The sequence below is a fragment of the Maniola hyperantus genome, chromosome 4 (genome assembly GCF_902806685.2).
Source record: "Maniola hyperantus chromosome 4, iAphHyp1.2, whole genome shotgun sequence".
Classification (NCBI taxonomy): domain Eukaryota; kingdom Metazoa; phylum Arthropoda; class Insecta; order Lepidoptera; family Nymphalidae; genus Maniola; species Maniola hyperantus.
Window position 1 is genome coordinate 3,002,667 of NC_048539.1, and position 12,878 is coordinate 3,015,544.

General features: G+C 39.1%; 1 protein-coding gene across 5 annotated transcripts in view; it reads left to right on the forward strand.

The window, feature by feature from the left end:
- Positions 1–12,878, forward strand: part of LOC117981808 (adenylyl cyclase 78C-like) — an 83,205-nt gene that overhangs the window by 47,227 nt on the left and 23,100 nt on the right. For all 5 annotated transcript variants that reach the window (XM_034968005.2, XM_069509756.1, XM_069509755.1 and 2 more), the window contains exon 3: positions 689–759. In XM_034968005.2, coding sequence (XP_034823896.2) covers positions 709–759 — 51 coding nt within the window. In that variant the 5' untranslated portion in view covers positions 689–708. The remainder of the gene's footprint in view (positions 1–688; positions 760–12,878) is intronic.

A 12,878-nucleotide genomic window follows, 5' to 3' on the forward strand; every position in this document is an offset into this window, starting at 1 on the left:
TTTTTATATCCTCTACCCTAAGGTTGCCTGGAAGAGATCGCTATTTTAGCGATAAGGCCGCCTATTGTACATGCTGTATTTGTTATATGTCTATTGTTTTTGTTTTGGTGTACAATAAAGCATATTTTACTTACTTACTTACCTTTGAGAACATTACGGAGAATTCTCAGGTATGCAGGTTTCGTCGCGATGTTTTTCTTCACCATTATAGCCAGTGATATTTAATTGCTTAAAACGCACATGTCTAACTCTGAAAAGTGGGTGCCCCGTGCTCGGGATCGAACCCCCGACTTCCCGAACAGGAGGCGTACGTCTTAACCACTAGGCTATCACGGCTCTTTTGCCATGTGTGTTATTTATTTATGTCCACTCAGATATTTTTTATCGATATTGATGGTCGACGATCGATTTATGATATAATAGGTAGCTTTCCACGACATCGATCGACGTTGATCGATGGTATCAAACTAAAACTAAAGTTTATAGTCTAAACAAATCCGAAATATTATAATTATGCGAAAATAAGTCGTCTGTTATTCATCTATTCACGACTTACCTAACTAACCGCTGAAATCTTGACAAAATTTTGCATAGAGATAGCTTACCGGGCCACGGAAAATCAAAACTCGGGATTAAAAAAAAGTTAACTATTTAAGTGTATGTCAAATTGTTTTTTTATTGTTTCCAGGGTAGAAACAGCAGAAAACTATGGCGGACTGTCGAAGTAGCGGTGGCGATGGATGTTCTGGCCCTGATGGAGTAAGTTATAATTATTATTTTTCAATAACTAGGTATAAGAATGTACTTAATATCCGTTTTGACGAACTCTATGGTGCAATGGTATGCTCTGGCGGGCCCGGTTTTATTTCTAGGGATGGAATTTACAAAATCCTTCGTCTTAAAATTAAAATTTCAAGTCCTTACCTAATACCAGCGGTTCAGGTTATGCATTAATAGATCAGTTAGTCAGTCAGGACAAGTTTTTTTAATATGAAGGAATATGTAGGTATATAATATGTAGGTAGGTGCTATGTTTACGTTTGCCTACCTGTAGAGAAATTATTTTAGAGACGGTTCTCGTCTTCTTTCTTTCCAAAACTTATTTACTACTACGCAATACGCATACTTTACTCTATCGATTACCAAAACAATTTAATTACTAAAAGTATTCTAAAACAATAAGTGCGAGTTCAATTCCTGAACTGTTTATTGAGGTTTTTTTAAATCTTTGCGTGCATTTTTTATTTTCCTTTTACGACTCTTAAGACCACATACCTCTTGGAGTACCTACCTACGAGTATATCTCATTTCTCAACTAAGTACTAAGTACTTAAATTTTCGCCTCACTGAACGCTCTCTGTTCAGAACAGCCACTTACTGATATTAAAATACACAATACAAAAACATTTTTGCTAGGAACACATCGCCAATATCTATTTGTTACTGAAATTTAATTATAAAACCACCAAAACAATCGTACAAAATTCTCCACAGTGGCGAGTGTTTGCGATCGCTAAGTGTGGGGTGGCGCTGGGTGTAGGGTGTAAGTGGGTGTAGACTGTAGACTGAAGGGTGCAGCTCCTTCACCCAGATCAGTCTGTTACAAGCCGTGGTTAATAGGTTAAGGACTGTTCTATTTATTTACCGACAAAACAAATAGAGCTTGCAATAACTCTATGCTTTGTTAGATACGCAGCTACTTAATCCAGCTCGGTAGTTGTGCACTACTATCACTACCCATATTATTATAAATGCGAAAGTGTGTTTGTTTATTGGTTTGTCTTTCAATCACAGCAACGGAGCAAGGATCGATGTGATTTTTGGATTGATAGGTGTTTAGTTAAAGACCTGAAGAGTGACATCTGTTACTTTTTATCAGAGCGCTAAAGCATCCAATCACCGCACAATAAATACTGGCTATGCTGCAATGGCTGCAATGGCTTGTATAGTACGGTATAATAACATTGTAAATTGAAAAATTAAAAAGAGCAACCGCCGAGTTTCTTGCTGGTTCTTCTCGGTAGGAACGGCATTCCGAACCAGTGGTAAATTAAACCTGACTATTCATAAGCACTTTTAAAAAGTTTACATGAATAAAAAAAACATTCTATTCTATTCTATTCTATTCTACTGCTGCTCAGGCAATATAACAATATGCCAATCAGCTGCTACATCTATACTTTCATTATTCCCTTTTCTTACGGGTTAGAAGCTAAATCGATCCAGGGCATAGAAACAGTTTGCGAACAATTTTTTTTCTATGCCGTACTGTCATAGTCGGGTACATAGTTCTTTTATAATAAACTAGCTTTTGCTCGCGACTTTGTCCGCGTGGACTACACAAATTTCAAACCCCTATTTCACCCCCTTAGGGGTTGAATTTTCAAAAATCCTTTCTTAGCGGATGCTTACGTCATAATAGCTATCTGCATGCCAAATTTCAGCCCGATCCGTCCAGTAGTTTGAGCTGCGCGTTTATAGATCAGTCAGTCAGTCAGTCAGTCGGTTAGTCAGTCAGTCAGTCAGTCAGCCCGTCACCTTTTCCTTTTATTTATTTAGATTGCTATTAAAAACGATAAAAAGTAGTGTCAGCAAGAATAGCACGAGAGATTCGCAATTGCAGCGAGGTCACCGATTTTTCGTGGAGTTTTCCGCACCAGCCACCACCCCTCCCCACACTAATAGTTATAGCAAACAATACATAAACGAAGTATTTCTATAGGAAACGGTACAAAAGTACCACTGAAATGTACCGTGTAAAGAAAAGCTGTAGTACTTAAATGAAATGGCACGGTACGGTAGTCAAGAACTTTTCCAAACCTAACGACGAAGTTTGACTGATTTCCAATTTTTTTTTGACAAAAATCAATTTGTATCTCTCATGGCGGGGTTTCATTAGCAATATTCGCCGTAGCACGCTAATGAAGCCCCGCCTTACGATTGCACATTGCGGCACTGTCGGTAAACGGGCGCGCATCAAAGGGTAAATCGTAGTCCAAATTCCACGGATACGTACGAAGCGATATGTCTCCTCATTTCTAATTCGAACCGCTAAGATTTGGAACACCCTTCCAGCATCAGTTTTCCCCTCCAATCATAATATGGCTACCTTCAAGTCAAGAGTGAATAGGCATCTTCTAGGTAAGCGCGCTCCATCTTAGGCTGCATCATCACTTGCCACCAAAGCGGTAGTCTATAAATTTAAAAAAAAATAAGGGTTTTGTCGTAGACAAGAACATCGCGTTTATCCGTAGACGATGTTTTTGGTGCAACAACGCGACACGAATATTCACCCGCTAATGCAGCCCCAACATCAGACAATGGACCACCAATTACCACTATTTGGCGATTGAAAAATCAGCCCCTAATCCTTTTCTCTTCTCTTTTCAATGCTCAGTCACTCAGCGGGCGATGGCCTGTAGCCAGACGTGCTAGGTATTTAGATAAATACATGTAGGTACATACAAATAACTTGTTATAAGCTTATTAAAGAACTAGCTTATGCTTCGTCCGCGTAGACTACACAAACCCTCTATAAAGCCCCTTAGGGGTCGAATTTTCAAAAATCCGTTCTTAGATATCTACGTCATAATAGCTATCTGCATACCAATTTCAGCCCGATCCGTTCAATAGTTTGAGCTGTATTCTTTGATAGATCAGTCAGTCAGTCAACTTTTTTTAAATAGATTGGAGTAAAAATGTCTAATCAGATAGGTATTAAAATTACGAATACATGATCGATGCTAAATGAAAACCAATCTTACATTCAGCCCATCAGGTATAAAGATTTCCACTTCAGAGGTCACAGAAATTATGAAGGGATGACCGATCACTTTGAAGTCCTAAGTCCTACCTACCTATTGAGAAGGCTTGACCTTGTCATAATATTAAAGTTAAGAAATAAAACTGACTAGTTGACCCACCCCGACTTCGCACGGGGAGTTACCACCTTACCGACAAACCACCGTGCCGCCAAGCGATTTAGTGTTCAAGTACGATGCTGTGTAGAAGCCAAAAGCCAAGCCAAACGCATGATACCAAAGCCGCCATGTTAAATCCGACTGTGACGTCACATGAATTGCAATTGTAATCATAGATAACACACTATAATTGTAATGTAAGTATTTCACTGGGAAAACATCGTTGTTTACCAATTCGTGTGACGTCATGACAGCTCAAAGATGGCGGGTAGCCTTTTCGCGGCGAAATTTGAAATGCAAAATTTAAACGCATTTTCATTGCACTTATCGATCGAATAAAGTTTTTGTAATTTTTTTGGTAGGTAAGTAGTTTACTATCAATTTAGGATCAAATTAAGACACTTTTCATAAAAAATAAATAAAAAAAAGGGTGGTACCCTAGTGTATAATAGCCTCGACTTAATAAACACATGACTAATAGACAAATTCGCAGCCTCAGCTAGTCTAGCTAATAAATAGAGTCGACCTCAATAGCTAGTGATGTGTGGTGAGTGATGAATCGATGATCGATGGCATATAAAGTATTTCTATCTATCACGCGTGTTCATGATAAATCGGAAATGTTGCGCCCTAAGGACTCGATATATAAATTATCTATATTAAATGCTGAGAGGGTGTCTATCATTGACAGTGATCATTTTAGTTTGTTTCCAGCCATAGGAGACAAAGTCGATTTTGATGATAGGGCAAAAAGATCTTATTTTAACGCCTTAACTTAACCCAGTATTTATGCACATTCACTGACTTAAAAGGCGTTATAACATTATATCCTAATTCCTAATGTAATATTATAAATGTGAAAGTGTGGATGTTTGGATGTTTGTTACTCAATCACGCAAAAACGGCTGAACGGATTTTGATGAAATTTGGAGCAGAAATAGATTATACCCTGGATTAACACATAAGCTACTTTTTATCCCGGAAAATCTAGCTAGTGCTTCTATAAATAGTCGCCACATACCTGTTCAGGAGAACAGGTATGTGGCGACTGGCGTACCGTTCATCCTCATAGAAACATTAGGTATTATGGGCGCGGCTAACATTAAATTTTTGTTATTTTGTAGAACGCATTTACACAATGTGCAACAACAAATCGCGCCGATTTAGAGTTATGAGGCGGGTTGTTTGTGGTCTCAACCGATTTATTGTTTAGTTACGACTGCAAAAACAGTTTCTGTGCAATAAATTACTTACCGAGTTAGATTTTACTGAGACGGAGACTACAAATGTTGTAATAAACTATTACCACTAGTTGTACGGTTTTTCATTCATACACAAAAATTTCGCTTATCGAACTACTTAGACTGGGGGCACAAGATGCGTTGCGGCGCCGCACCGCAAAGATTTCACCCTATCAGCGGGCACACGAGCGGTGCGGCGCCGCAACGTTGTTATGTCGCAGGCCGCAGCCGCGCCGTAGCAGCGTTGGACAGTATGTTAATAAAAACAACTGAGCGGTGCCGCTCCGATATCACGCCTCGGCGGTTGCAAGCACACGAGTTGCAAGTCCGGTGCGACGCCGCTGCGCATCGTGTGACATGCCACAAATATTTCTATGTAAGAGAACGACGCAGCGACACCGCTCCGGCGCCGCATCGTCGCCGCAACGCATCGTGTGCCCCCGCTCTTAGGTACTTATACAAATTATAGTTTTCGAGAGGCAGATGTCTGTTCGTCGGTAATAAGTACCCTGGACAGCAAATAAACCGGGCCACCCGCTACCTGGAACACTGATTAGATTTTCTTAAAAAGTACAAAACTTATAACTATCCAAATTATAGGTACCTACCTACAGAAAGTGCGTTTCATGATGATTAAAATGAATGGAAATTCATTGGGATTAATCAATTGATTAAGTGTTTATTAAGTTTTCCAGCTCGTTACTAATCATGAATTCCAGTGTATTACTACTAGGTACTTATTTAGAACATTGCAGACTCTGCTTACTAATAAATTCAATGTAAGTAGTATTGGAGTAGTATATAGAAGCTGTGATAGCCTAGTGGTTAGGACGTCCGCCTTCTAATCGGAGGTCGGGGGTTCGATCCGGGCACGCACCTCTAACTTTTCAGAGTTATGTGTGTTTTAAGTAATTAAATATCACTTGCTTTAACGGTGAAGGAAAACATCGTGAGAAAACCTGCATGCCTGAGAGTTCTCTATAATGTTCTCAAAGGTGTGTGAAGTCCACCAATCCGCACTTGTCCAACGTGGTAGACTATGGCCAATACCCTTCTCACTCTGAGAGGAGACCCGTGCTCTGCAGTGAACCGGGGATGGGTTGATCATGATCATGAAGTAGTATTGGTACCTCGAAACTAAAGTTGTAAACATGTCAAGCGCAAGCTGCTCTGCCCATGACACAATAAAGTCTACCTATGTAATAACTACATGGTATAGTCCGCGACAGGTCGAGATGGCAATCGGAGTAAGAGACGGTGGACACCCCGCACACCCGCACGTCACCTGCGCTCGCCCGCACCTGGTAAGCGCGAAGTACTGTGGGGGTGTGCGGGGCATTCCCTCACCTATTGCCATTTTGACCTGTCGCGTAGGTACTATAGATAAAGATATTCTTACATAAAAATGCATCAACTAAATTAAATACATATTTTGCCTCTTGCTTGACCATATCCTACCAAATCTAATATGACTTGAAGAAAATTTGTCAAAAGAAACTGACTAATTGATATATTTCTGGTTCTAGCAACTTTTCTTTTCTCTACAACTTTAATAAGCTTTGTCTATAATATGGAGCTTTATACAATATCTTCGACCCCCCACTAAGAATGTTTCTTCAAAAATTTGTTGACGAGTTTGTTTACTTAAAAACTTACAAAGTTTTTATAGGTATAACCTCGTACTTAGTAGCGACAAAAACATGGCCATAATTCTTCAAGGGCTGACCGGGGGGTAGTATTTGGAACGGAATAAAAGAGTCAATACGGCAAAGCTAGTTCCGGTCAGTTCACGTTATCAACATGTTAAATTGTATGAAAACTAACTTTTAAAGACAAAACAATCCCTTTTCAGTCCTAGGCCGGAAGGATAGGGTTTATTTTAGCGTGACATATAGGTATATAGGTATGCGAATGCCTTCTATAGGATGCTAGGGTAGCTGACTCCCAATAAACTAAACTAGAGACACGTGTACCGTTTTAGAAAATAAGTTTCAGTAAGGAGGTACCTATTCCATGTATAATGTCTGTCCGTCCGCCTGTCTATCAGCGGGATGTATCTCGTGAACCGTTATAGGTAGGTAAAGAGTTGAAATTTTCACAGAATGTGTATTTAAAAAAAAATTAAAAGTGTTATTTCTTGTACGATGGTACGGAACCGTTTATAAGCGTGTCTGACTCACACTTAACCAATTTTTGTAAAAAAGGAAAACAAACGTAGAAAAATCCGTTAAAACCTGAACGAATGGCGACAGTTACAGCGCCTGTTGGAAATATTATTGACACCCCATTAACCTGCCGCCCTACCGCGGTTGTTTGACAGCTACAATGTCACGATCGCAATCATCTCTGATTGGTTAATGCTCGCTCACTATTGGCCACAATGCATTGCTGCTCATTGTTGCAACAAGAATCGCACAAATTCAGCCAATTAGAACAATTGAGATTGTAATAATGATTGATGCAGGTTTTAGACAATCGCCCCGCGGGACTGTATAGACGGGTAGCCGATTAGTGTGACATGCCGCCCTGTCCGTCCGTCTGTCCAGTTTACATACAAATGTTTGCAAATTAAACTTTGTTGTGACGGTGGAGACGTATAATCAATTTTAAATACTAATAATATTATAAACTAGGTGATGCCCGCGCCTTCGCATGCTTGGATTAAGGTTTTTAAAATCCCGTGGGAACTCTTTTACTTTCCAGGGTGAAAAGTAGCTTATGCCCTTCCCCGGGATGTAAGCTATCTCTATAGATACCAAATTTCGTCAAAATCGGTTGAAGGGTTGAGCCGTGAAAAGCTAGCAGACAGACACACAGACACACTTTCGCATTTATAATATTAGTATGGATGTGAAAGTGTCTGTCTGTCTGCTACGTTTTCACGGCCGAGCTATTTAACCAATTTCGAGGTTTGGTAGCTACTTATACAATAGCTAGCTTATATCCCGGACATAGACTGTTTATCTCGGATGATCAAAGAGTTCCCACGCGATAAAAAAACTTAAATCCACGTGGAAAAAGTCGGTCGGTAGGTACTGTGACGGAGTACTATCCTGGAGACGGACATTTTTTTTTTTTTTTTAACCTTTATTGCTGATAGTTTTTCTTTTTTAATATTTTTAGTTTTAGTCTTTAGAAAATAGAATTTGTTTTGTTCTTTAGCTATCAGCGTGTCCTCTCGACACATAGGCCTCTTCCAGCAGCTTCCACTTTTGCCTGTCACGCGCTGTCCTTTTCCATGTTGCTCCTCCAACTTTTCTTATGTCGTCTTCCCATCGCCTGTATTGTTTCCCTCTTTTCCTTTGTCCATCTCGAGGTAACCATTCAGTTATTTTCTGTGTCCATTTTTCGTTGCTTTCCCTTGTCATAGTCCTGTCCACCGCCATTTCAACTTTTTAATTGTCTCAAGTATGTCTTGCACTTTAGTGGTATTTCTTATGTCATTCGCTCTCTTCCTGTCGCTTAAAGTGAATCCTAACATACTTCTTTCCATTCCTCTTTGACAAGTTAAAAGTTTCTGCAAGTTTTTCTGCGAGAGGGCCCAAGTTTGACAGCCATAGGTCAGGCATGGGAGGATACAAATATTGAATACTTTCCTTTTGACTGCTATAGGGAAGTGTTTACTTTTCATAACTTCTTTTAGGGACCAGTACCTTTTCCAGGCACAAGTCACTCTTCTTTCTAGTTCTAGGTCAATTTGATCTTTGAAAGAGATAGTTTGTCCTAGGTAGGAGACGGACATAGGTTACTTTTTATTCCGAAAAATCAAAGAGTGCCCACGACATCAAAAAAAAATATTTAGGCGCGGGCGAAGTTTCGGGCATCATGTAGTATCGCTACATAGTAATAGTATAAAATAAAGTTGCTTCCCGCTGTCTGCATGTATGAACGCGTAGATCTTTTAAACTACGCAACGGATTTTAATGCGGTTTTCACCAATAGATAGAGTGATTCAAGAGTAAGGTTTATAGGTATAGTTTAAGTTTCAAAAAATTAGAGATCCCTAGGAAAATTGAAATATCACTGCCACCACATTAGTATCTACACTGCACCCATGCGAAGCCGGGGCGGGTCGCTAGTATAAAATAAAGTCGCTTCCCGCTGTCTGTATGTATGTATGTATGAACGCGTAGATCATTTAAACTACGCAACGGATTTTAATGCGGTTTTCACCAAAAGATAAGAGTGATTCAAGAGGAAGGTTTATAGCTATAGTCTAATTCTCAAAAAATTGGAGATCCCTAGAGAAATCGAAATAATGTGAATTAGGTCGGAAACAAATCCTCTCATTTGAGAGTTTCCGAAGCAATGATACCTCAATGACACCACATTAGTATCTACATTGCACCCATGCGAAGCCGGGGCGGGTCGCTAGTTAATTATAAAATCAATCTGAAAAGACAAGACTGTACTGTATGACGATAAATACTTAGTTAGTTATGCAAAATACTTAGGAAGCGTACGCGATTCAATTAAGGGAATGCTTTCATGTGGAAATTGGAACACTGAACACTCAAACTATTTCATCGGAGTTCGCTCAACTATTTTATGACACGCTTCATAACATCCTGCGCGATTTCCTCGTTTCACAAATGAAAAGATTTAATAGAGTAATATATATATTTATCTAAATATATAAAGGAAAAGGTGACTGACTGACTGACTGAGTGATCTATCAAAGCACAGCTCAAACTACTGGACGGATCAGGCTGAAATTTGGCATGCAGATATCTATTATGACGCAGGCATCGGCTAAGAAAGGATTTTCGGAAATTCAACTCCTAAGGGAGTGAAATAGGGGTTTGAAATTTATGTAGTCCACGCAAACGAAGTTGCGAGCATAAGCTAGTATATGTATAAAATCAAAGCTGATTGACTGACTGACTGATCTATCAACGCACAGCTCAAACTACTGGATGGATCGGACTGAAGCTATTGCGACGAAGAAGTCCGCTAAGAAAGGATTTTTTGAAAATTCAACCCTTAAGGGGGTAAAATAAGGGTTTGAAATTTGTATAGTCCACGCGGACGAAGTCGAGATGTCGAGCGATGAGAGAGTCGCATAAGCTAGTTTCATATAAAATTTCATTATAGAAAGCTTTAAGTACTTAATATATGTAATATGTATATTAATTTAACACACTCACTGCAACTCACTTAGGTACAATGAATAGTTGTTCCTTAAAACAAAACTCCAAACTCCATTCAACGTTGCATTTCTATGTTTCTCATATACTTTCTATCACGAAGTTTCCACGGGAACGGAATTCTTTAATTTCCCTCAATATTAGACTGAGGCATAGCGATGCGAAGCCGGGTTTAGCTAGTGGGAAATAATAACGTAGCATGATACAGGTACAATGAACCAAAAGCTTAATTTGCTATAATCCGCTGAAACAAATCGAATCTGTATAGTGCAACATGCAGCATGTGACATGCACCGCCCGCCCTCCCACTGCTAAACATGCAGGAAAAACCAGCCACCAGGCAATACGCACCACGACTACGCAGCACCACACATATCTCAAAACACACTCGTACTCGTTCTATACAACGACGTAGCATGATTTTGTCGTTACAATAATGAAACAAAAGGCTTGTTATCGCGAGAGCTGATAGATAGCAAAGTTTTAATGCGTTTACACAACGATACCGACGTGTAACGATGCATAAACACCGGCGATACATTGAGAGCTGAGAGCCATCAAGCAAGCAATACGTTCCACCACCACACAACACCCACAAATCCACCAAAACACACTCGACGTACTCCAACGTCTATCGGTTCTTTAAACTATGTGCCCCATCCATTGCTATTTCAGCTTCGGAAACAGTTGGAGACAGGAGATCTGTAGATGAACCAGAGTAACCGACGTAGGTTGGTTACTCTGGTTCGTCCACAGGTCTACTCAATTGTGTTTTGGTCACGAAGAGAAACTCTATCCATCGCCCGCTGAGTGAATGAGCTTTCTTATGAGGCCCATAGTTAGCGACCATATCTCGGAAGTTGGATCACATTATTTATACCTGTGTCAGGAGAACTTTACTAACTTTTAATTTTTTTCCAAATAGCTCATCCATCGGTTACAGATATTTAAAGTTGATCAACAATAATAATTGGTACTCACGATCTTTAATAATGTTAAGTCAATAACACGAAACATATAAAAACTTATAAATAGATTGTAATATGACCGACTGAAGTGGTCATAAAAACACGACGTAAACAGCTTTGCAATTTCATTTCAATTCACACTACAAGGGTTACGTAAGTAGTTGTTGTAAACTACCGATACCTACTCTCATTATTGTATTGCAAATTCAACAAGTAACAATCAAAAAGTGTTTTTTTATTGTTATTATTCAGATACAAGTTAGCCCTTGACTGCAATCTCACCTGGTGGTAAGATGAAATCTAAGATGGATGCTGGTTAACCTGGAAGGGGTATGGCAGTTTTTATTAAACCTAACCCTTTGGTTTCTACACGGCATCGTACTGGAACGCTAAATTGTTTGGCGGTACGGCTTTGCAGGTAGGGTGGTAGCCACGGCCGAAGCCTCCCACCAGACAATGCGTATTACAATAATACCTAATCTGAATGAATGATTTGAGTTTGAGTTTTATGCTGAAAATAGACAGTTTCTTAGGTTTCGTGTAATAAAAATATATGTTATGTTAATATACTACAACATAACTATCACTACTACAAAAAAAACTTCTCTATGTATGTATGTATATACTTCTCTATCGCATTGGTCTGTCTGTAATAACTGTAGTATGTAGGTATGTACTACTTAATAGTCTCAGAAACGATTGCAGGAATATTCATTCGATTTTCAACAATGGATAGACTGATTCTACGAAAAGGTTTCAGGATGATAATTTATAAAAGTTTAGTGGATATACTTGATTGTCGATTTAGTCTATCAAAATTCAGCTACCTGAGAGATTTTCTGGGGAACGCTGCTTGAACTGTATGAAAACTATGTACTATGTAATAGTTTATTTCAAATCGTCCTGAAAAAGTTTACGACGCTTTATGTTCATCTTCTAAGATTAACTCTAGTATAAATAAAATAATAAATAAAAGGAAAAGATGACTGATTGATTGATCTATCAACACACAGTTCAACCTACTGTACGAATCGAGCTCGAATTCGGCATGCAGATAGCTATTATGTCATAGACATTCGCTAAGAAAAGATTTTTTAAAAATTGAACGCCTAAAGGGGTTTGAAATTCGTGTAGTCCACGCGGGCATAAGTAAGTTATAAAATAAGCATAATTTAAAACATGAACGAGTAAAAACCATAAATCATGGTGTTAATGTTAGACTATAAAAACACTCTATAAAATCCTTCATCCATAAAAGCCTCCATGCCAGATAAAAAGTGCAAAAACTCCCCCTCGACTGGTCCGTGGTATATTTAACGTTGAGTTATTATCTCTGTGATAATTGAAGCGAGAGTAATGTATATTGGGGGTAAAACTTAAAGCTAGCCTTATCTAATTACTATATAAATCATGAACGCGTGGAATGGTGCCAAGAATACTGGCTGCATTTCCGCGCTGGACAGCCAGGCTGATCCGCTGCGCAAAAAATGAGCCAGCCCTTCTGGGGGTGTATATTACTAAAATGTTAAGCCTCAATGGGTACGTGAATGCTATAGTAACAGATAGTTTAATATCAGCCATTGAACTGTATTTCTGCATATA